General features: G+C 38.2%; 1 protein-coding gene across 1 annotated transcript in view; it reads left to right on the forward strand.

Moving 5' to 3' along the window:
* Nucleotides 1-16,056, forward strand: part of LOC127635803 (beta-adrenergic receptor kinase 2) — a 68,886-nt gene extending 52,830 nt beyond the window's left edge. Inside the window, exons 15-21 of the mRNA XM_052116034.1 lie at nt 2,036-2,136; nt 2,616-2,682; nt 3,820-3,915; nt 4,439-4,601; nt 7,288-7,424; nt 8,884-8,997; nt 12,287-16,056. Of these exons, the coding sequence (XP_051971994.1) occupies nt 2,036-2,136; nt 2,616-2,682; nt 3,820-3,915; nt 4,439-4,601; nt 7,288-7,424; nt 8,884-8,997; nt 12,287-12,448 (840 nt within the window). The 3' untranslated portion in view covers nt 12,449-16,056. The remainder of the gene's footprint in view (nt 1-2,035; nt 2,137-2,615; nt 2,683-3,819; nt 3,916-4,438; nt 4,602-7,287; nt 7,425-8,883; nt 8,998-12,286) is intronic.
* The last annotated feature ends 5,848 nt before the right edge of the window (nt 16,057-21,904 follow it).

Raw genomic sequence — 21,904 nt, forward strand, 5'->3', positions numbered from 1 at the left:
GTAAGGTAGTTATTAACGTTTGGTTTTGGATGCCGACCTCCTAGGGAAATTATCTGTAGATTTCATTAGTCAAGGATTTGGAAGGTATCTTGTAAAATAAATGGTTTATACTCCACTCAGATTTTGTTAAGACTGGACTGGAAAACTCAAACATGACTTTGCAGAACTTCGGCAGAGGCGTTGACCATAATGTTTAGGGGTGCTTGCTATGGCAAACATTAGTATTTATACATTCCTCATACTTAGAGCTATGGGTTTTGTTCAAATGATACTTCAAATTGTGCTTCATGTTGAGGAAATGTGTAGTTTTAAATTTCTAAGCAGTCAGACTTAAAATATTTCCCTGCCAGATGGTTAAACGGTAAGAAAAGGTAATTATCTTAATTAAAGGAGGGACCCAAGCCATAACAAGGAACCAGGGGCTAGAAAATCGTAAGAATTATTTTTTTTTTCACATTTTTAGGATAAATGATATCTATTTATACCAAGGGTCTTTTGAATTGTTAATTCTGATTGACTGACAAACATTCTAAGGTGTGAAATGATTTTCCAGTAAACGTACGGCTATGAAGTAGTTCCAGGTCTTGACCAGTTCCATATCACTTTGCCAAATTAAGTTATTTCAAAGAGCAGTACAGACTTCCACAGCAAAATAACCAATTAAAACAAAGACATTGTCCAAGTACATCAGATAAGAATGAAAAACGATTTCTAAATTATCCTAAATGTATTTCAATTTCTGTTGAAAAGCGCCCTTGTGCTCTCTCTCTTTCGCTTTCACCTACACCCACACTGAGACACACATACACTCACAAACACACAGAGACTCGTGTCGCAACCAACAAACTGAGCCTTGATGTAAACGCACCCCTGCGACTTGATCAATACAACAGTTTCTGTATTATCCTAAATAACTTATCTGTGGAAAGCATCCTCGTATTCTCCCTCTCTTTCGCTCTCACCCACACTCACGCATGGATGGACACATGCAAGCAGCAAACAGAGCCTTCATGTCAGCGCACCTCTGTGACTCGGTGGGGTTGTAAACAGTTGTTTAGCAAAGGAAAAGCTCTATACAAGAATGGCTGAGTATAGAAACTTACATCGTGGACATTTGACTCAATGTTACTGCTGATACACACACGCAGCGCAACGCAAGCCTCCGATACTAGTTCTAAAGGGATGTTTTCTTACTAGCATCAAAGACTGTACCAAAGCAAGAATCCGTGGTGAAAGATCGTAGTTCCACTCTCAAACATTTAGAGATAAACACCAGAAAACATCAAGAAAATGTGTTGAGATAAAACCCTGAACTATGTCTTTAGGTGTGGTAACCATGGGATTTTTTTTAGTTAGAAAATAAAGAGAAAATAGTACTCAAGAAGAATTTTATTCTTAATGTTTCTTGAATCCAGCCTCAGTATCTTAGAGAATTGGGGGTGGGATTTTTTACTTGGGCCAGTTAACAACCTCACAGAACACCCTAGCAACCTACCAGAAATCCCTGGCTATCGCAAAGCCATACACCAGCAACCATCCATTTATCTTTTCTTTGGAAAATGTAAAAGTCATGTTCAATGTTACTGTGAGGGTACCTGCATGCATTGACTGCCTGATCTGAACGCAGCTTGTTCATTTGTTTTTACTGCCTTCGTTTGTTAAACATTTGCATTTGCGGCTTTAGTGAATGTTGACCCTGATTTGAATGTGCTGCTGGAACTCTCTTACATGGTGTGTCCTAACATTCATTTATGTAATTGTGAGGATATTTAAATGCTGTTAAGCACTCTGTGCCCATGATACCGTTAATGCTCTGTTGATCTAGTCAGCAACTAGAAAGTTTGCTGTTCCAGCATATTTACATTACCTCTAATGAATGTTCAGTGCAACTGATGAGAAACGCTAATGAAACTAAAGCAAACACTCTTGCTGGAATCATCTCGCGAAAGATAAACACCTGCCAACACAACATACAGTAATGTTTAATGTGACATCCATCGAACTCATTTGCTGCTTTGTGTTTCTCTGTTTTCAGAATGTGGAGTTACCTGACTCTTTCTCACCTGAACTCAAGTCCCTCTTGGAAGGACTCTTACAGAGAGATGTCGCCAAAAGATTGGGCTGTCTGGGACAAGGGTGAGTCTACTGTGCATAATTGAGCCTTCCGTCTTCAATTCTAGATTAGTGATAGACAGACCAGAACAAAATGGCCATTCCAACAAGTGTCATTTCCAAAATCCACCGACAGCCTTGCCAATGAATGCCGCCCATTTTGTGTACATTTTGTTTTCTGTCATTAAATTGCATTATTTATATCAGCATTATGTCTGCAATCAGCATCTGCCATTATAAAAATATAATGTTGTTTGACTACTGGACATTTAAAACCTGGATAGAATGTTATTGAATGCCTGTTTCCTTGTAGCGAACAACACATCTGTACGAACTGGTGTTTGATATATGGATGGTGCAGCTCTGTGAAATCTTTTGAAATAGAGGATATAGAAGAGCATGATGGGGATTCTCTGCTGTTGTTCTAAATTGCTGACACCTGCTGGTCAAAAGTGGTAGTGGTCATGTAAATGTAATCTCTCTTTCTCTCACACACACTGTAGGGCATCAGAGGTGAAGGAGCATTTATTCTTCAAAGGAATCGATTGGCAGCAGGTCTATCTCCAGAAGGTAAGGCATTGTACTGTTTGTGTTCATTAAATTAGAAGCCCTTTTGACTTCCTCATAATCTACATTGAGTTAGAATAGGGTTTATGGTAGAACAGCAGATTTAAAAAATGTTGGTCTAGGGATGGGCCAGGATGGTCGACTACTTGTCCAGACTACTTGACTATTCGATTTTAGTGAAGTTGACTTTTGAGTTTATGGACACTTTTGTCTTAGTTGTTTGTAGCTTTAACATTCCTTTTTTAGTGGCAGTGCTTTAAAAGAAATGTATTTATAGACGCAACCTCACAGAGAGGGGTTTTGGCTGCTGATAGATACTCTTGGCAAGCTAAAACCCTCTCTAAGCAGTTCTGTCTCTAAATCCATCTCCTTGATAGCACCTCCACTACAGCTATCAAAGAACTGCTTTTGACCCCATTTACTCCTAGTATTAAGATGGATTCCAGGTGATACAAGTGCTTGATTATCTGTAGGACTACACTTTTTGTGGAGCAATATACAGTGACATTTTAGTGTAATAAAAGGTTTTGGTAATAAAAAGTTATGGTTATTTTCCCTTTGTTTATGTGTCGAATATCTGTCAGTTACACTATTAAAGATGTGTTATTAGCATCCTTATATCTCCAGGAAGCATGTTTTAAATCTGCCTAATTATACAGGAGATTCTTAAAGGAATAGTTCACCCAAAATGAAAATTAATTTACTCACCCTTATGTTGCTTCAAACCTGTATGCATTTCTTTCTTCTGTGAAACACAAAAGAAGATATTTTGAAGAATGTTTCGACTGTTTTTGTACCTACAATGAAAGTCAGTGGGGTCCAAAACAACATTGGAAGCCACTGACTTTAATTGTATGGATAATAAAACAAAAAACAGAAATGTTTTCAAAATACCTTTTGTATTTCACAGGATGAGGAATTGCATATAAGTATTGTGCAACATGAGGGTGAGTAAATGATGACAGAATTTTTATTTTGGGGTGAACTATCCAATTAACACAGACCAGTCGCTCAGACAACCACTGACTAGACTATTTTGAAAATATGGTGTTTTTCACATCCCTTCTCTGGTCGTACTCCTGCAGTGGGTTCGAGTAATATTAATTCTCGGCATCTCCCTCTATCTCTGTTTGGTCACAGTACCCTCCACCCCTCATTCCCCCCAGAGGAGAGGTCAACGCCGCAGACGCCTTTGACATTGGCTCCTTTGACGAGGAGGACACCAAGGGAATTAAGGTATAACTAGACCCACAACCAAACTTGGTGTAGTTCTTGATGCTCATGTCTTAGATTCAGCTCAGTGACCATCAAAGTGGACTGCTTAGTTGATTTTAAGTGGACCCAAGAATGTATCCGAAATGTAAAAGCTCTTGTGTATTACTTATTCTTGTGTTCAATCTGGGAGAGGGGGGGTAGTTTCAGTCACTTGTTGCCAGAATTTTGACTATTAGCTCAAAGTCTGGTCCACATTTCAGCTTATTCTGGTACATAACCACCGACTTCAGTAAGTGACCGTTTGACTAATATGTAAAATGACCAACCACAGTTCGCTTTTATTTGTGATATTTATGGACAGTCAAATCTGGAATAATTTTGTAGAACTTTGTCCTCAAATTATATCTTTTGACTTACTACTAAATTGCACGATCGATTGAATAACTTTCAAAGATTTGTTGCAATGATTCTTGCAAACATTGGTTAAAACCTAGTTAAGCTGTGTAATGAAGAAATGAAGAAGTGTATCTTCTCTGTCAATCAGCTACTGGACAGTGACCAGGAGCTCTATAAGAACTTTCCGCTGGTGATCTCTGAGCGCTGGCAGCAGGAGGTGGCCGAGACGGTGTATGATGCTGTCAACAGCGACACGGATAAGAACGAGGCTCGTAAGAGGGCCAAAAACAAGCAGCAGGGCCATGAGGAAGGTGAGACACTGCCCCCTTTACTCACAATACAACACATAAAAGAGCAAATATTGGCTCTGTGGACTCTTAGTAAGTAGTACATAGAATTCTACAGAAAGTCCTGCAAATTTCCACACCTCTCACATTTATATTAAATATTTAAACTAGTTTGACAATATTTTAAGCTACTATTATGAGTGTACACTCAGCTCTGTGTAACACATTACCACATCTAAATCGGATTCCACAGAATTCTGCAGATTTTCTCACACGGTCGGCGTAGAAATTGTTAATTAAGTGTGTCGATTCTGTGTGTCTACTATGGCTGGGAAATACATAAAATATCCACGATATAATCTATGATTTTAATGTGCTTTTTTACTATCTTTCAGGGCAGCATACTTAATCAAAATAACACTTAAATGGTAATATAAAGTGATTATAAAACTGCAAATGGTTGCAAATGAAAACAGATGGACATGTCCGTGTGCACTTTATAATAAATGGGTGATGCGCTGTTCTGTGTACATGCAGGGCTTATGAGCTCTTGTTTATAGTGCTTTAGAGCAGTTTACATGCATTGTGAATGAAAAGTACTGCATGTTCAAGCATTCGCACAATTCCAAACATTAGTTATCGCTACAAGTTATTATACAAATCTTCTGAGGCGGCACAGTATAACAGTGAAAGAGATGACAACGTTTCACCAGATTGTATAATACAAACTGGAGTTTCAGTGTCAAAATAAAAGCTTCAGGTGAAGATGAAGTGTCATTCATTTAGTGATAAACTGTGGGGAAACATGCCTTCATTATTTTTAAATAGATTTTTATTCAATGCTTTAAAATATTGAACCTGCTTGGCTACAATTGCTATTTGGATGAAATGATAATTCCTCTGATTTAAAAAAAATAAAAAATCACTTTTAATCCATTTCAGAGCAAATACATAATTGTGTTGATGTATATCAAATATTGTCAATTGGCTGAAAGGTATTGAGATATAATTTTTGATGCCATAGCCCTCAGCCCTATGTGCCTACTAGGGTGAATCTCATTAAGTCTGCAAGGAACATGTTTCGTCATATTTCATCTCCAAAATTTTAAGACAAAAAGAGACATAATTTTTGTTGCATGAGGAAAAGAAAGCGTTTTTTTTTTTTTTTTTTTTTGGTGCCGTTTAGATTTTTTGCATTGACAACATTTAGCAGCAAGTATACATACACCATGGTAGTGTTTGTTTTTTCTTTCTTTAATTTATTGCAATGCTTTCATCTGGAAACATTATAGCAATGAGAATTGGGGGTAATTTTTGTTAAAAAGTTACAACGCAAAAAAATCTTAACTGTACAAAAACATAAGCTTCATTTTCTATATTCAAAATATATATTTTTTATTTATTTATATTTTGTGGCAAAATACAGTATGATTCGGACACTTATGAAATGTACCTGCTAGACATCCTTTGCAGAGAAAATTGTCAAGATTGTGTTAAGTAATAGTTTTTTTATATACATTAAGTTTGTGAACTATCAAGAGTTGCCTCAGCAAAAGACAGAGTGGCTGGTCGGCAAAATTGCACAAGGCTTGGATGTTTGTAAACATCCTGTTTGCTCATATTTAGTCTGTTCACACTACAGCAGACTCACTTTTTAGACAGAACTGTTGGGGGTTTTCACCAAAACTTTTGGACTTCTAAACCAATATCTATATTTTTTTTTTTGTGTGTGTTTTCATAAAGCTGTCTACAGTACTCAGTCGTTTACCAACTTAAGAAAATGTTAAACTGGTTCAGCAATGCTGGAAACTCCAGTGTGCATTAAATCATAAGCTGTCTACAGAATTGACGAATGGTAATTTCACACACTGCTGATGAGAGAAGAAAATGGCCTCTGCTATGGTTGTTCTACATTCTCCTATGTGAATTAAAGACCTGGACTGACGTCAGCTAATCGACTTTGACGCTTCCAGTGTCAGTTCCGCCGTGGAACCCAAGGAGAGGGTTGAACTCTTATGTACTTGTCATGCAGTACTGGTGCTTCCCTCAAGGGAAAGGCAGACAGCACCCATCACATGACTGCCCGTGTGATTGTCAAAAATAGATCTCAAAGAATCTGTGTTAAGTAGTGTTTAGCAAACACTGAACTGAGCGTATTGACCCCAAGATACAAGCATTGGCATTGTGACAAGGGCTGGAATTCGGGTGGATTTGGCCTCAGTTGAGAGTTTCGGATGTGAGCATGTTATTTGCAGAATGAAGCACTCTGAATTCAGCAGAAAATATGGTGAAAATGCACTTAAGACCTATTTAGCAACAAATAGTCTTGCAATTAAATTTTCTTATGAAGCAGCATAAAATAATGGTGCAATCTATCAAGTTTACACAGTTCCTAATGGCCCACTCATGATGACCTTTTTTCTTTTTCTTTTATCAGTGGCTTTTATCAAAGGAAATGCTTAACATATAACTCAGAATTTGTTGTTTTCCGTAAAGAACTGCAGTTTGGTTTCTTATTAGAAATGCTGTCGGTGCTTGTCACTCATGCTAGCTGTGTGAAACAAGCCTTACTTGTATTAGGTCATATGCCAAACATTTAAGTCTTTTAGATTCTGCATTTTGACATTTCTTTTGAAATAGGTTTTTTTTGTTCCTTTTTGTTTTTTTCTGATTGCCTTTTTGTTAAATTGATCACCACTTTATTTTGCAGACTACGCGCTGGGGAAGGACTGTATCATGCACGGCTACATGCTCAAGCTAGGAAACCCTTTTCTGACGCAGTGGCAGCGGCGATATTTCTACCTATTCCCCAATCGTGTTGAGTGGAGAGGTGAAGGGGAGTCTAGGGTATGTGTTTTTGTGTTCTATATATTGTTTGTGTTTGTTTAAAGGGGTTAAAGTATACATTTGAGAATGAATATTGCCTGTGTGTCCCCACGCCATAGGGCCATTGGATTAAACCTTTTAAAAAACATAAATTCAAGGTGAGTCTAGTGTGATATACATGATACCTCCTCTCCTTTATATGTCTGGTCATAGCCCAGAACTTTAATAATCTGGAAAGGAGAGGAAGTATCGCAGTACTTCAGAGATTAGCATGCGCCCCGCTTAGTGGTTGATTCAGTTCCACTATTCCCATAGTGACGCAGGTTCACCTACAGCCCAGATGTTTAAGTGAAGCCATTAACTATTTAGACGCCCACCTCTGCTCTTTCATATCCTCTTCTTTTTCCACATCTCCAACAAACCCCCAGTCTTTGCAACTGTGCATGGAACTCTGTAATGCACAAGTAGGTCACTGCAGGTTCCATGGGGCTAGAGAGATTCTACCCTGATCTGTAACTAAGATAAAGATTTCACCATCGTTTTAGAGTGTTACTGCTCTCTTTTTCGATATGAAAGGGAAATTCATTTACTTTGGAACGTGTTTCAGATGAGAGTGCCATGGACACAGACAGAGAGCAAGTCAGATTTTAAGGCTTAGAATAGCCTTTCTCTTTCAGGTTTCAGAAGTATAATTGATAGTATTGATAATATATTGCTTCATACAGAGAATATTGGATATCAGCCATAACGGCCATATCAACCATGAGCGGCTGTGGCACAGGTGGTAGAGCGTGTCGGCCACTAATCGCAAGGTTGGCGGTTCGACTCCACATGCTGAAGTGTCCTTGGGCAAGACACTGAACCCCAAGTTGCTCCCAATGGCAGGCTAGTGCCTTGCATAGTAGCTCTGCCGTCACTGGTGTATGAGTGTATGTGTGAATGGGTTAACGGGACACACTGTAAAGTGCGTTTTTTAAAAAGAAATTTTACCCATAAGTGCAGACCATTTACCATAACCAAATAATTATCAATATCAGCCATATATATATATATATAAAATATTAAATTGGTACATATTTAGTTTTATGCACTAAAATAGTGTTATTGGAAAGAGGCTTAAGTTAAAAGTCCTTTGAAGCCAAAGGAAAAAAAGTTGTGCAGAATTCGGGTGACTTCCTGTCTCCTTCAACCTGAAAGGAATCAGGTATCCAAGATCAGTTGGTTACACAAGATGCTGTGAGATCACCCTGTTTTATCACTACTTAGTACAAGAACACATTGTCATCCTCCTCTGTGCTCCCTCACAGCCCCAGACAACCTCTAGACGTTCTACCTCAGTGCACATGATGCTGATAGATGCATAAACCTCTGTCGAGAGATAGTGGGTAGCATGGCTTGTTCCTCTGCAAACAAACACAGTAGGATAGTCAGTGTGGATATTCTCAGTGGAGTTTACTAATTAGTGTGTCTCCCCCCCCAGCAAAACCTACTGACCATGGAGCAGATTGTGACTGTGGAGGAGACTCAGATCAAGGACAAAAAGTGCATCCTGCTGAGGATCAAAGGAGGGAAGCAGTTTGTCCTGCAGTGCGAGGTAGGGCACATTCATGCTGTTCTTAAGGCTTTTGCACACCAAAGGCGTTGCGATTATGAGAGGCGAATCGCCGACGAATGCACCTTGTACATAGAAATCAACACGAATGATCAGCGTTAGCACATTCACACCTTTACCAAAGGTGCCGCTAATCAAAAAGCAATTTTACCTTGGTATCGTTGGTGGTGCAAAGCACCTTTGAGGTGGTCTGCTCTCCATCTATGACGGATGAGAAGAAGAACCACTTGAAATCCAGGGTGTGCTGAGTGACTCCAGCCAGGTCTCCTAAGCAACCAAATTGGCCTGGTTGCTAGGGAGGGTAAAGTTACATGGGGTAACCTCCTTGTGGTCCCTGTAAAGTGGCTCTCGCTCTCGGCGGGGTGTGTGGTGAGTTGTGTGTGGATGCCGCAGAGAATAGTGTGAAGCCTCTACACGCGCTATGTCTCCATGGTAACACACTCAACAAGCCACGTGATTAGATGTGTCGCTTGACTGTCTCAGACATGGATATCAATACGCCACCACGAGGACATAAGAGCGCATTGAGAAATGGGCATTCCAAATTGGGGAGAAAACTCCCCAAAGTAATATATTAACAGTTAAAATATGTTATCATTTGAAGCAATGCTGATTACATGCCAGTGCCCTGCAGTCTCTGCCAACTCTTGTTAAGTGCATTTGTTCAAAATCACTGTGTAATGCACACCATAATGGCTGTTGTAACAGATGTTGTCAATTTGAACCATTCTGAATGTATCTTATTGCATGCATCTCTACTTTTGTTATACATTTACTCAAAACCCTGCATGTTACTAATTAACGTGACGACAGCGCTCCAAGAATCTATCAAATGCAAGCAAATAAAACAGACCTTTTCCAACAAAATCTTCAGTCTGACCCCTTATTAGATACTTATATACTTGCTAATGACCACACAGCTGTTAACGACTATTCACAACTGCATAGAAATACTGGTTTTGTGGTGACATCACTACTTTTTTGGTGTACAAAGACATTTTGATACAGAGACATATATACAGTGCACTGCAAGTCACAGCAATACTATTAATATGATTAATGTTTGGCGAAGAAAAACACTTAATTAAACATATACAAAGGCAAATATGCTGTGATATGTTATATTAGAGATATAAGAGAACTCGACAATAGATTAAATACAAAGGCAACAATATGGAATACATTATGAAGACAATCCACAAAAGATCAGAGATTTTTTTTACGGGGAGACAAGGATGCAGCAATGTCATTTACATGTTAAGAGAACCCATATGAGGGGAAAAAATAAGTTTTAAAGGCATTTGATGCAAATGAACCTCACGTCCTCACTGCTTGTGCAGATTTCTTCCTTGAGTTCCTTCAGCATTTAATGTCGGTGGTCAAAACAGCTCTCTTTGCTTTTGCACCACCTGTTGCACTGGTTTTGGTAATTGCAGCGGCTCCTGGCACGTGGTCCAAAGCTCATATTTAATGGTCAGGGCATTTCATCAGCTGGCGAAGAAAATAAAATTGACACAGTCACTGAGAAAACAACAACAAAAAGCTTTGCTTTATCAACGCGCAATTTGGCACGAACGTTTGCTCCTGGAATGTCTCATTATTAATACATTGTTTTGATTAAAATTGTTAATCGTGGGGAGAAATAGCATGCAATTGGTGTGCAAAGGCCTTTCTGTCCTTTCATAGTTTTCCCTTCACCCTTTTTGCTCTTGTAGAATCACATGGTCTTTGTTCCCTTGGGCTCTGTTTCAAACCCTAGTGCTCTGCTTTGCTGTTTACATCTGCAAAGGTAGCTACCTTCTAAGGCAGCATCCTAACCAAAATGAAATCTCAGAAGTGACTGCTGAATGAGATGTTCTTCACGAGCAGCAATGCTTCTGTTATCTGGCACTCACACACAACACAAATAGCACCCCTCGTAAAGCACACAAGCCTCAACTAACAATCACTTGATTCAACTTGAGGGATGTCACACTGCAGGCGATTGCACTACTGGGTTATTTTGAGCTGCAGCTTTCAGTTGGGGTTATGGGCAGTGCTGCAGTTTTATTAATTTTTATTATGTTTATAGAAATACATGTAGGTTATATTTAAAACTGTTGTAATTGTATTAATAGGCCTGTATGTTTTAGTCGTATGTGTAATAGGTTTATGGGAATACACATTCTCACACATTTAACAAACATCTAAAGCCTAAAAATGAAAACTAACATCAGACTGCCCAAATTAGCTATTAATCCATATTAATCTGGCCTGTTCAATATGCAGACAGCAGATTTAGATTTAAGTTACTAAATACGTTTAAAATAAATGCAAAGACAAATTTGAAAAGTAGTAAATGAATATATATATTTGCATATCCCTTCACAAACAGGAGTTTGGGTCCTGTTCATCCCATTAAATCTTCCATGGTGGTATAAGACCATTGTATGATCAAATTTGGCCTAATTTCTGGCACAGCTGTTGTGCTTTGGAAATTATAAATAGATGTTTGTGACCAGAGTGTGATTTCTTAACGAACAGTTCAAATCTATCAGCTGCGGGGCAGTGGGTCTTTTTAGAGCTTACACAATAACAATGACGGTTATGTGTGAAATAACATTACATATTTTAAGTCCTGAGTTTGTCCTGATTCACCGAACCTGTAATTAGTCTAAAACAAATACATATCACACTGAAATATTGGATGAAATAGTGCAATTTTCATTGCTGAATAAAATCTATTTAAACCTGACATTTCCGCCAATTGTGTATCATCTTAGGTGAGCGCAATTGTAATGCCTCCTTTGAGATGGCTACATGTAATGCTGCCTTACTGTAGAATTTTCCCCAAATGAGGTAACCTAGATCTTGTCCCAAATGCCACTCTCAAACTTTTTGGTGATGTAGCACCTCATAAACTGTCACGTAAGTCCCAAAGTCTGTGGAGAACCAGTTTGGGATCACCAATATGGATGCCTTGATGTTGAAAAGGGCGTTGCATGTGAGCACCCTTTGAATCATAAAATGACAAATAATACACCCTACGAACTTCTTAAACTTCTCAGACATGTGTACATTAACATCAAATGTGCCATTTGGAACAGGACTTTAAAAGGCAGGATAATTTTGCCTTCAGAAGTGCATCGATGATGCCTTACTAGTCAAGCAGCTCACTAGGTTGTGGAACAGCATTGTTGCTCATGGTTTATTGGGTCATCCATTGGGGTCCTTGCTTTATTTATTTAAAATAAAAATGCAGGAAGGAACTAATTTATGTGTCCCTTCACAGAGTGACCCAGAGTTTGTACAGTGGAAGAAGGAGCTTAACGACACTTTCACCGAGGCCCAGAAGCTGCTGCGTCGTGCTCCCAAAGTCATTGGCAAGGGGCGAACCAACGTGGTGGAACTGTCCAAACCTCCACTCACGCACCGTAACAGCAATGGCCTGTGAGCCGCAACCTCCCAACCACCCTTCTCCACCACTCCTCTCCATCATCTTCATCAATGCACAGATGCACACGCGCTCACACTCTCTCTCCCAGCAAATGCTTGTCCAGCACCATTAGGCTTCCCAATAGGCACCTGAAGACACAGTGTGCTAACACATTAAAGGCGCTGCTGGATTTGTACCTTGCTGTTTTTCAATATTCGTCAATCATATGCACATGCACACACATATATAGTTTATGGCAACTTGACACGCTGGGGTGGTCAACACTCCAGGATAACATTAAATAACAATCAATGATGTCAATGCTGAGTGTTGGACATTGTTTTGACTAGAGACCAGTGGTGCAGGCTGGGATACTACACCTTGTCACACTTTCTTTCCCTCTGTAATGCTCCTGTTCGTCTCGTCCAAAGTTCTCACCCTGCAGAGCCTGGGCAGAGTCCTTGCACATGCCGACATGCACGTAAAACGGCATAGCTAGGTTGCAAGAACCAGAATCTGTCTACTTGGAATCTCTTTCCCAAGTGTTAGCACGCTAGAGCTGGACATTATCTGTACCTCTACTGCAGGAGCAGGTGAAAGATATATACCTTTCGCCTCTGGGGTTCATTCAGAGCTGAGTGTAACTAGAGCCAGGCTGCTTGAGAAATCTAATCAAATGGAAATCTCTCAAAAGACGATGGCTTAAAAGATATGACTCCAGTTGTCTTCATTTGGTTTTAGTGGGAACACCAAGGCCACCTCAATGACTGTGCCATTCGCAAAGCAAAAGCTTTGCACCACTTTCTGTCGTCAATGTGGGTGCATGGCAAGCATGAACTCTCCAATTTTGCAGTTTATGCCAGGTGGACTCAAAAACAGGCTCGTTTTTGGGACTGTGGCGTGGCACCCAACCCCTTTCCCGTACATGTAAAAAGAGTCCAGTCTTCAAATTCCTGAATACTTGCCACTGGTTTGAAGGAACTGCACTGAGGTGGAGCAACAAGTGGAAGTACAGTGTAAAAATTAGAGAGCTTCTGTTTTTTTTTTGGTGCTTAGCCCCTGTGCAGTTTTGCGTGACCGCTCATGTGCATTAATTACGTGTATTGTTCGTGCACACAACTCAAAAACTAGGAACTGTCGCTTTAAAGAGGACGGCCAGATGTTGTCACCAGGAAGAATTCCTTTCACCTTGAATGTATTTTGTTTTCTCTTTGACTTGTTTTGTTGTTTGTTTTTTTCATTTGAGGGTGGAGTAATTACGCTGCTTGATAATGGGATGGAGCTGGTGGGACATTTATGAAGACACACCCCCATTTGAACCCCTGAACTCCCTTTCACAGAAGTGCAAAAAGTGCCAATGAAAATGAACATTTTGAATTAAGACACCTGAGAATTCTTCACGCCAAGCCTGCTTGACGTCGGGCCACACTGTAGACCTCTGTATCACCTCAATCTCCCTGTGAATGGACCCGAGTACAGTTTTGGAAAATGCAACGAGAACACACAGAAGAACTGAACTGCCGACCTTCTTGTTCCTCCAATTTCTTGAATGACTTGAGCGAACTTTGAGTAGGAGTCAATTGGATGCTAATGGACGGTTAATGATGCATGATGTCATGGTTTGAGGGACCACTTGGGGAAAAACAAAGGCTACATCATTAAGTCTTTTATCCGACTGTATATAAGATCCTTTCTCTGTGCATCTACAGTATAATCTTGACAATATTTGCATATATGGAAAATTCTGTCTGCTTGTCTGTGTTTGTCCCAATGTCTCAGCTTGGGGGCGGGCGGGGTGGGTGGGCTTCACATCTGTCAATCAGCGGGCGTGTGCATACCTCAGGCTGAGAGAACTGCGTTTGCACCTCTTTTAGGACCACCGGCTTGTCTCAAAATAAGGTGTGAGGAGGTCTTCTGTCTCATATGTTTCATTATGCCAGTCCTTCTGAAATGTGCATCACAGCATAGCCATTATCCATTGACAGGCAGACAGACTGTTATTCAGAGACAGGTGTGATATTGTGCGTTGACATCCCCGCTTGAAGGTAGGACGCTCGTGCACACAGGTGTTCGAGAAAGGTGGGCTACTTGGATTACAAAAGAAAGACAACTTTAAACCATTTGTTGTAAGGCTTGATTTGAATATAGTTAAAATTTTTATATTGTTTTGAATGTGATGCAAAATGCAGATTTCTAAAGATTACATATTTTTTTGGAGTATGTTATTGGTCTTTTTGTTTTGGAATGGAAAAAACAAGCACAGCTTAACAGGCATGAGGTGATTTAAAGAGTATAATGTTTTTACTTCATGTATGTTCAGGTTCTTTTTGTTTTCATGCAGTCATTTTCTTTTCTGTGACTCCTGTCCATGCATTTCGAGGGGTTTTCGATTTGCATGCAACCCTGGGTTTTGCAGAAATTGCAGGGTTTTGAGGGACGATCAGTTTTTGTAGCCTTTAAGTGTCGGGGAGGTGCCATCCTGAAGATGTTTTAGTGCCCTTCAAGGGTTTTATTTTGAAACCAAATAGCTTGTTTGAAAATTATCACTGCACTTTTACCACCACGCTTCATGAGCTGTTGAAAAAATAAATATGTGCCAAACGACTGTAGAAGAATGTCCTGAACCAACGCTGCGCTCACCAGCTCCATTTCCGAGGCAAAATTGGTACGTTTTAGCAGGTGAGCGACTGCAGGTTTGAGAAAGGGTACAAAAATGTGACCAAAATTCAGGTGACGTGGAACAAGTGGGCTCCGGGGCAAACGATTTGAAATGTATTGATGATATGCCTCAAAGCTACTGACCGGTGGCGACCATTACCACCACGTACAAAGAAACAAACTGCTAATTGCTAGCCCATTTCTCAAAGAGGGTGGCACCTCCGCCAGTCCTAAATATCCATGTTTTATTCAGGGGTTTTATATTTTATTTTAATGGTAGCTTTTCAGTCACTTTGTCTGTGTTTGCTTCATTCAATTGCTTGTTGTGTCTGTACCGTAGCAGTAAATTTGTCTGGCGAACGCATGTTTCGAAATAGTTGGCGATATGGACGACAAAGTAACAAAAATCTAAGTATATATGTGTATATGAAATGAAAACAAATGAGCTTAGGTCTATTTAAAAAAAATGTACAATGTAGAAAAAAATTTGAGTCGGGAAGGGATCGGGTTCGATGTGAGTTCAACTATTTGTGGTGAAGAATCAGCTCAGATCTTGCACATAAAAGTTTAGATATTGTACCTACGAGTTACAGATTATTATTTTTGTTTGTTTAATGCAGGATTCTCTTGCTCTCTTTCATATTTATTGTCTGGTCGGGGAGCTAGCCCCTCTGTGCGTTGGTTTAAGGTGGGCACAGAGCTGACAAGGATCCGGGTTTACAGTCAACTGAAACTCTTTTTCATGTGCCACAAGCAAACGCAAATACTACTGTCTGGGGTTATTACCATTAAGATTATTATGATGATGATAATAATTATTGATAATATTTTTCAATGAATGATAATGGTTATTAAAATTATTCTTTTTTTTTCTCAAAACAGCTAAGAACATGCGTGTTGGACTGCTTATGAAATCAGTTCAGAAATAAAAGGCCCCTTTTTCGTGTTGCCTTGTCTGTGTTCTTCATGCTTTTTTAGTTTTTTTCCTCCATATAAAGCGGCTTCATTTGGGTATTTATTCTGTGCATATGGATATGTTGGGATATTTCTCATTGACATTTAATAGGAAACTTTTAGCCATGTTAAAGCCATTTCAAGGTACTGAGGCAATTTCGAATCACTTGAGCTCAGTGTGATAGAGCAGTGCTTCAGTGTTATTGAGTAAACATTCTTCTTTTGGACATCATTTTGTATCCTGCAGCTGTAAAGAAAGCTAAAACTAACTTGTGTACTTGAGGTTTGTTTTCCTCACCATATTGTAATATTTGTTCTCTCTCTTGTTCTTACGGCCAAATTCCTACAGCAATCTACTGTGATTGTTGCACTCTGGGAGATCAAGAGCAGGCTCACTCTGAAGTGACTTGTTTTACGGTAAATGGCTGTTCTATGCAAGACATTAGGGGAAAATGAACATTTAAAATCATGATATCATCTTGGTGAAAGCTAATGACACTTTCAAAATGAAAATTGAAAATTTTTCTTTGAGGCACATGGTTATTGTTCATGACGTTTCTGACCAACAACTCCCTTCTTTATCATCTCACATCAGTTTTCACTTGTCTGTCTTATAAGAAGTCCCAAAAAAAAATCAACTTTTGAAGAAATGTACATTTTAAATTTAAAATTTTGCCAGGATTGAACAGTGTATTTATTGATTTTTTTTATGGAAAAACAAAACAAAAACAACCTGTACACAGTAAAATAACAGTATAGCACTGCATTGTGGGTTATAATGGTGAAATACCCAAAAGCCTTTGCGCTTGAATAAGTATGTGTGCATTGGCCATGCATTGAGGCTACAAAATTGTAAAAAAAAAGAAAGAAATTCAGTTTTATTAGAAGTATCAAGTTTAATTAGTGTTGTTGTTTTGTTATCAATAGTTGTGTTTTGTTTGAAGTCACCATCATGGTGATGAGTGTTATCTTGAACTGGCACCTTAGACAGTCTTTATTGTTATATTATGTTCTTCCAGCCAGAGAATTTATATTTAAGTAAAACACAAGTTGTTGCACCGTGCTACTTACATTTGACATTTATCCATTTGGCAGATGCTTTTATCTAAAGCGACTTACAGAGCCTTTATTACAGGGACAATCCCCTGGGAGAAACCTGGAGTTGCTCAAGGACACAAAGGTGGTGGCTGTGGGGATTGAACCGATAACCTTCTGCTTAACAGTTTAGTGCTTTAGCCCACTACGCCACTGCCACATAAGACCAAACCTAAGGTCAGACTGAATATTTGATCCTACCTTGCTAATGGCAGTATTTATGGCAATAGTGATGCATTACACATAAAAACATTAAAGCAAAAGAGTAAAGGTTATTTCAGCAGTCTGATATTTCTGATCTTATAGCATAATTAGAGTTATCAAGACACAGATATCAAAACTCTGCATACAAAATGCGACAATGGTGACAATTAAGAAACATGCTTTTATGGAAAAAAGTAAAAGCTGAAAATTAAAACACAAGTAACTTAGACTACAACAAAAACAGCGTCAAAATAAACCAGTAAAACAATCTAGTAATTTCTTCATGCCGCTGATTATGTCAACAACATGAGATAGTATGTAACTTCACAGCTAATTAAATGACTGTAGCTGTTAATTACAGCAAGACACTTAATTTTACAGAAACATGCGGGTAACCCTGCTGCCATTTCTTTTCAAGAAAATCTTTAACAGTGTAAATATGAATATAATTAAAGACTGCTCTAGATAGTGTTTCTATCTGCTATGATTTAGGCTAGTGGGCCAAGTATTCAGACACTAAGCCACAGTAACATTAAATAAACATTTGCCATTTGCCTTTGCTCTGCCTCTGTAACGACTTTTTGACAGATGTCACCATGCCCTCTTATTTTTCAACCCTTTCCTCCAAACTTTAAGAATCCAATCAATGTTGGGAATAAAATCAGGTTCTGCCCAACTTTATTTTTGAATATCAAGCGTTTTAATAATTTCTTGAATATCCTGTTGGTCATTAGTTCAGCACTGATAATGGGTGCCACAAAAACTGGTTTATTGTGTTGATATTGTGCTGCAACTGTTGTATTCAGTTGTTTTCAGAAACAATAAGAATATTGATGGTGAATTTATATAACAGAACATCATTCATTATTAATGAGAAAGTTCATTAAAGGTGTGTGATATCTGCACCACTAGTGCCAGCTAATGGAATTGCAATCTCTTAGTTTTAGCAGCCTGACTGAGTCTGAAAAACAACATTGGATCAACCAATGGTGTGAGTTTGGGCGGAGCTGTTTTATTTAATAATGGAGGACAGGGGAGTGTTTTAAACTTGGTTGAAAATGGTCAATCATTTTGCAATTCTGGTTGGTGATGCAAGTGGAGCAAAATGTACCTTTAAAGCCAAAGTCTAATAATTTGATTCTGGGTAATCACCTGAGATCGAAATCTTTGTGTATGTAATATGATGTCATCATTTCTCCATCATGGCTTCATTCAGTCCTTTTCAAAACAGGAATATGCCTTGCCTCAGGCGGTTCTCTCCCTGTGATATCATGGCTTTACACTCTCTCTCTCTCTCTCTCTCTCTCTCTCTCTCTCTCTCTCTCTCTCTCTCTCTCTCTCTCTCTCTCTCTCTCTCTCTCTCCCTCCCTCTCCCTCCCCCTCCCTCTCCCTCTCCCTCTCCTTCTCTTGCAGTTCTCCCAGTTTGAAGCCTAACTCCCACCCCCGTCTCTCACAGCTGAGTCTGCCCATCAAATCGGACAAGCAGCCATTGGCAGGCCTGGGGACAGTTGACTTGTATTCTGTTGCAGCTGTTGTGCCAATGTTTATATTGAGTTATATTTCAGTAGGTTTATTCACTTCTGCATTTCCAAGACCACAGTTTTATCCAAAAACCTGGACACTTAAACCCTTGAATATCATACTGCATATATATATATATATATATATATATATATATATATATATATATATATGTTCTTATTTCCTAGACTTGTCAGATAATGTATCTTAAATTATTTATATTTAATTCTTAAATCAAATAATCAAGTTGTTTTTTGTTTGTTTGATTTAGAGGTAAGTTTAACCGTTCAGTAAAGTTTATGCTTAAAACAACAATAAACACTTGCCAATGGCATTAGAAAAGTAAAATACAGGAATATTCCAGGTTTAATACAAGTTAAAATCAGTTTAAAATATATATATATTTCGACTCGTCCCTCCTTTTCTGTAAAATAAATAAAATGAGCAAAAATGGAGGTCACAGTGAGGCACTTACAGTGAATGGGGACAATCTTTGGAAGGTTTAAAGGCAGAAATTTGAAGCTTATAATTTTATAAAAGCAATAACATTAATTATTTTGTTAAAACTGCTGTTAAGTTTTTTAAATAGTCATTTTAATGGTTGTTTTAGGAGTTATGGTGTTATGTGGCCATGGCAACAAAGTTGGAAAATTGGATATAACTTTCATCAAACTAAAATCATGTTAACGTACATATATTGTTTATGTCGTGTGGCTGAAACAGAGTATTTTAACCTTTACAGATTGGCCTCATTCACTTCCATTGTAAGTGCCTCACTGTAACCCAGATTTGCTTTTTTTTAAAGAACAAGTAATTTGGTTAACTTTTGTGGTTATCAACGTTGTGCCACAAATGCTGTCGATTGAGCTTAAATTTCTGAACCCAGAATATTCGTTTAATTTGAAGCAAAATTGCTTTTCAGAGTTTGACACATACAAAACTGTTATTGGATATATTTTCCCACTCCACAGATGAAGCCATCACAAGGTATGCCAACTGTTTTATCTTAACACCCAAATGTGTCTTTCTGTTGTCAATACCCTCATTTATTTTTGGATCCTAGACCCTCGCAGACATCCAGGTCCTATAGTCTGCTGGCAGGTCTTCAGATGGAAATAGGGACTTGGTTTGACATTGGCCTTTATGTCCGGGCCCAGAACTATGGTTTTGTTGTGGTTGAGGGCCTTACTTTTAAATGAAAGGCCGCCTGTTGGATCAGCAGGATACTCTACGACTAAACAGGGCTGACTCGAGCTGAAATCTGAGAACAGTTTAACAGGATCGTTTTCAGCCTGTGACTGAATTGTTTTGCTGTTTGCCATGTAATGTCATTGTTGGACATCATCTCAGTCTTGGTAAGATATCCAGGTTTGGCAGTATTTAAAACGTGCATGTAGTATCAATTCATGATCCTTCTTCCCAAACTTCATATGTGTGCTTTTGCATTATTCCGAATTGATTTGCAGGAAACATGTGAGCTGCTGGCAATCCTGTGACCATGTTCTTTCGAAGTCCATATTTGTTACTAATCAAGTACTTGCAAATGATTCTACCTGGAGAAGTTTGGGTTTGAAAATAAATGTTGAAATTGGACTGACTATATCTGAGATTTGTCTTATTTATTATAAACACAATTCTAGGATGTTTGAACAGTTATATGTGTTTATTACGTTCAGTTTGCCTGCATTACTTCTGCAGATGAGTGCAATGCTTCTTGTAAACATGGAGGATCATATAGAGCACAGTTGAGCCGGAGAATCTGATCCAAACGTGACATTGCAGCTACCAAAGTGATTCTGAGCAATGACCTGTTACACACAGTGATCTTTCATTCGTAGCTTTTTTATTTCATTGTAGGTAAACAACACTATACTGTTAGTAAAAGGCCAGAAGAGAAAGGAACACATTTTGTTCAATTTGAAATGTATTATAAAAAACATCTGGCACTGGCAAGACAGCAAGGAAATATACGAATATGTTTTCATCTGCAGGCTAATTCGTGTAATATCACTTTTCTGACAGTCTCTCTTTGCACCTCCATATTGATGACAATTTGAAGGGAAATTGTGCTCGTCTTGAAAATGTCACAATGCACATAAATGCTTAATTGTACAAACAAAATATTAATTAAAGAAATTGATTATAGACTAAATTAAAAGAAAGAAAAAGAAAGATGTATATTGCATAAAGAATTGAGCCTGTTTTAGGGGAACTGTTAGACTTGTTCACATTGTGGCATTTTGTTTTATTACGACAATTCATAAAGGATAATGTATACTTGTCAATAGTCTACTGTAATGCAAAAATAATCTCATTTTTATTACACTGTTGTGGGGGGAGGGGGTACAATTGTAAATATGCATCATGCACTTACATACTTTTGCTTAATTTATGCTGATTTTAATAAAGAAATAAAATTGGGTATGTATGAATTTCTTTACTGTATTATGAGATTTCTTTCCACATTATGACAATTTGAGAAGAAATTGTGCTTAATTGTCTCCAAATGCTTATAGTCTTAAAAACAAACTTTATTTTCTTTGTGCTAAATATAATAGAACATTTATATTTTTTATTACAGAAGTGAAAATATAATGTTTAATTGTCAGTAATGTTCTCTTATGAGAAAATAATTTGAGTCGTGTCACTGTATTGTGGGGGTAAACGTGTAACAATCGTAAGTATGCATGGTATTGTTTTTAATTAGGTTTACTTTATTTTTGCTTATTTGAATACAAATATAATTGGGTCAGTATTATTTTCATTGCTTTATTACATTAATGAGAACGTTTTTTTTTTCATTTGTTTTAGTTTTTTTGCATTGCATTGCAGTAATGAGAATTTGGGGGGAAATGTGCTTAAGTGCAACAAAGCAAACTTGAATCTTAATGATCCTAAAAACAGGCTTCATTTTCTTTAAGAAAAGTATAACTTCTCATCTTTTCCTTTGATTTTTGAGGTGAAATATAATACACTGGCAGCCAAAAGTTTGGAATAATGTACAGATTTTCCTCTTATGGAAAGAAATTGGTACTTTTATTC

The sequence above is a fragment of the Xyrauchen texanus genome, chromosome 43 (assembly GCF_025860055.1).
Source record: "Xyrauchen texanus isolate HMW12.3.18 chromosome 43, RBS_HiC_50CHRs, whole genome shotgun sequence".
Classification (NCBI taxonomy): Eukaryota; Metazoa; Chordata; class Actinopteri; order Cypriniformes; family Catostomidae; genus Xyrauchen; species Xyrauchen texanus.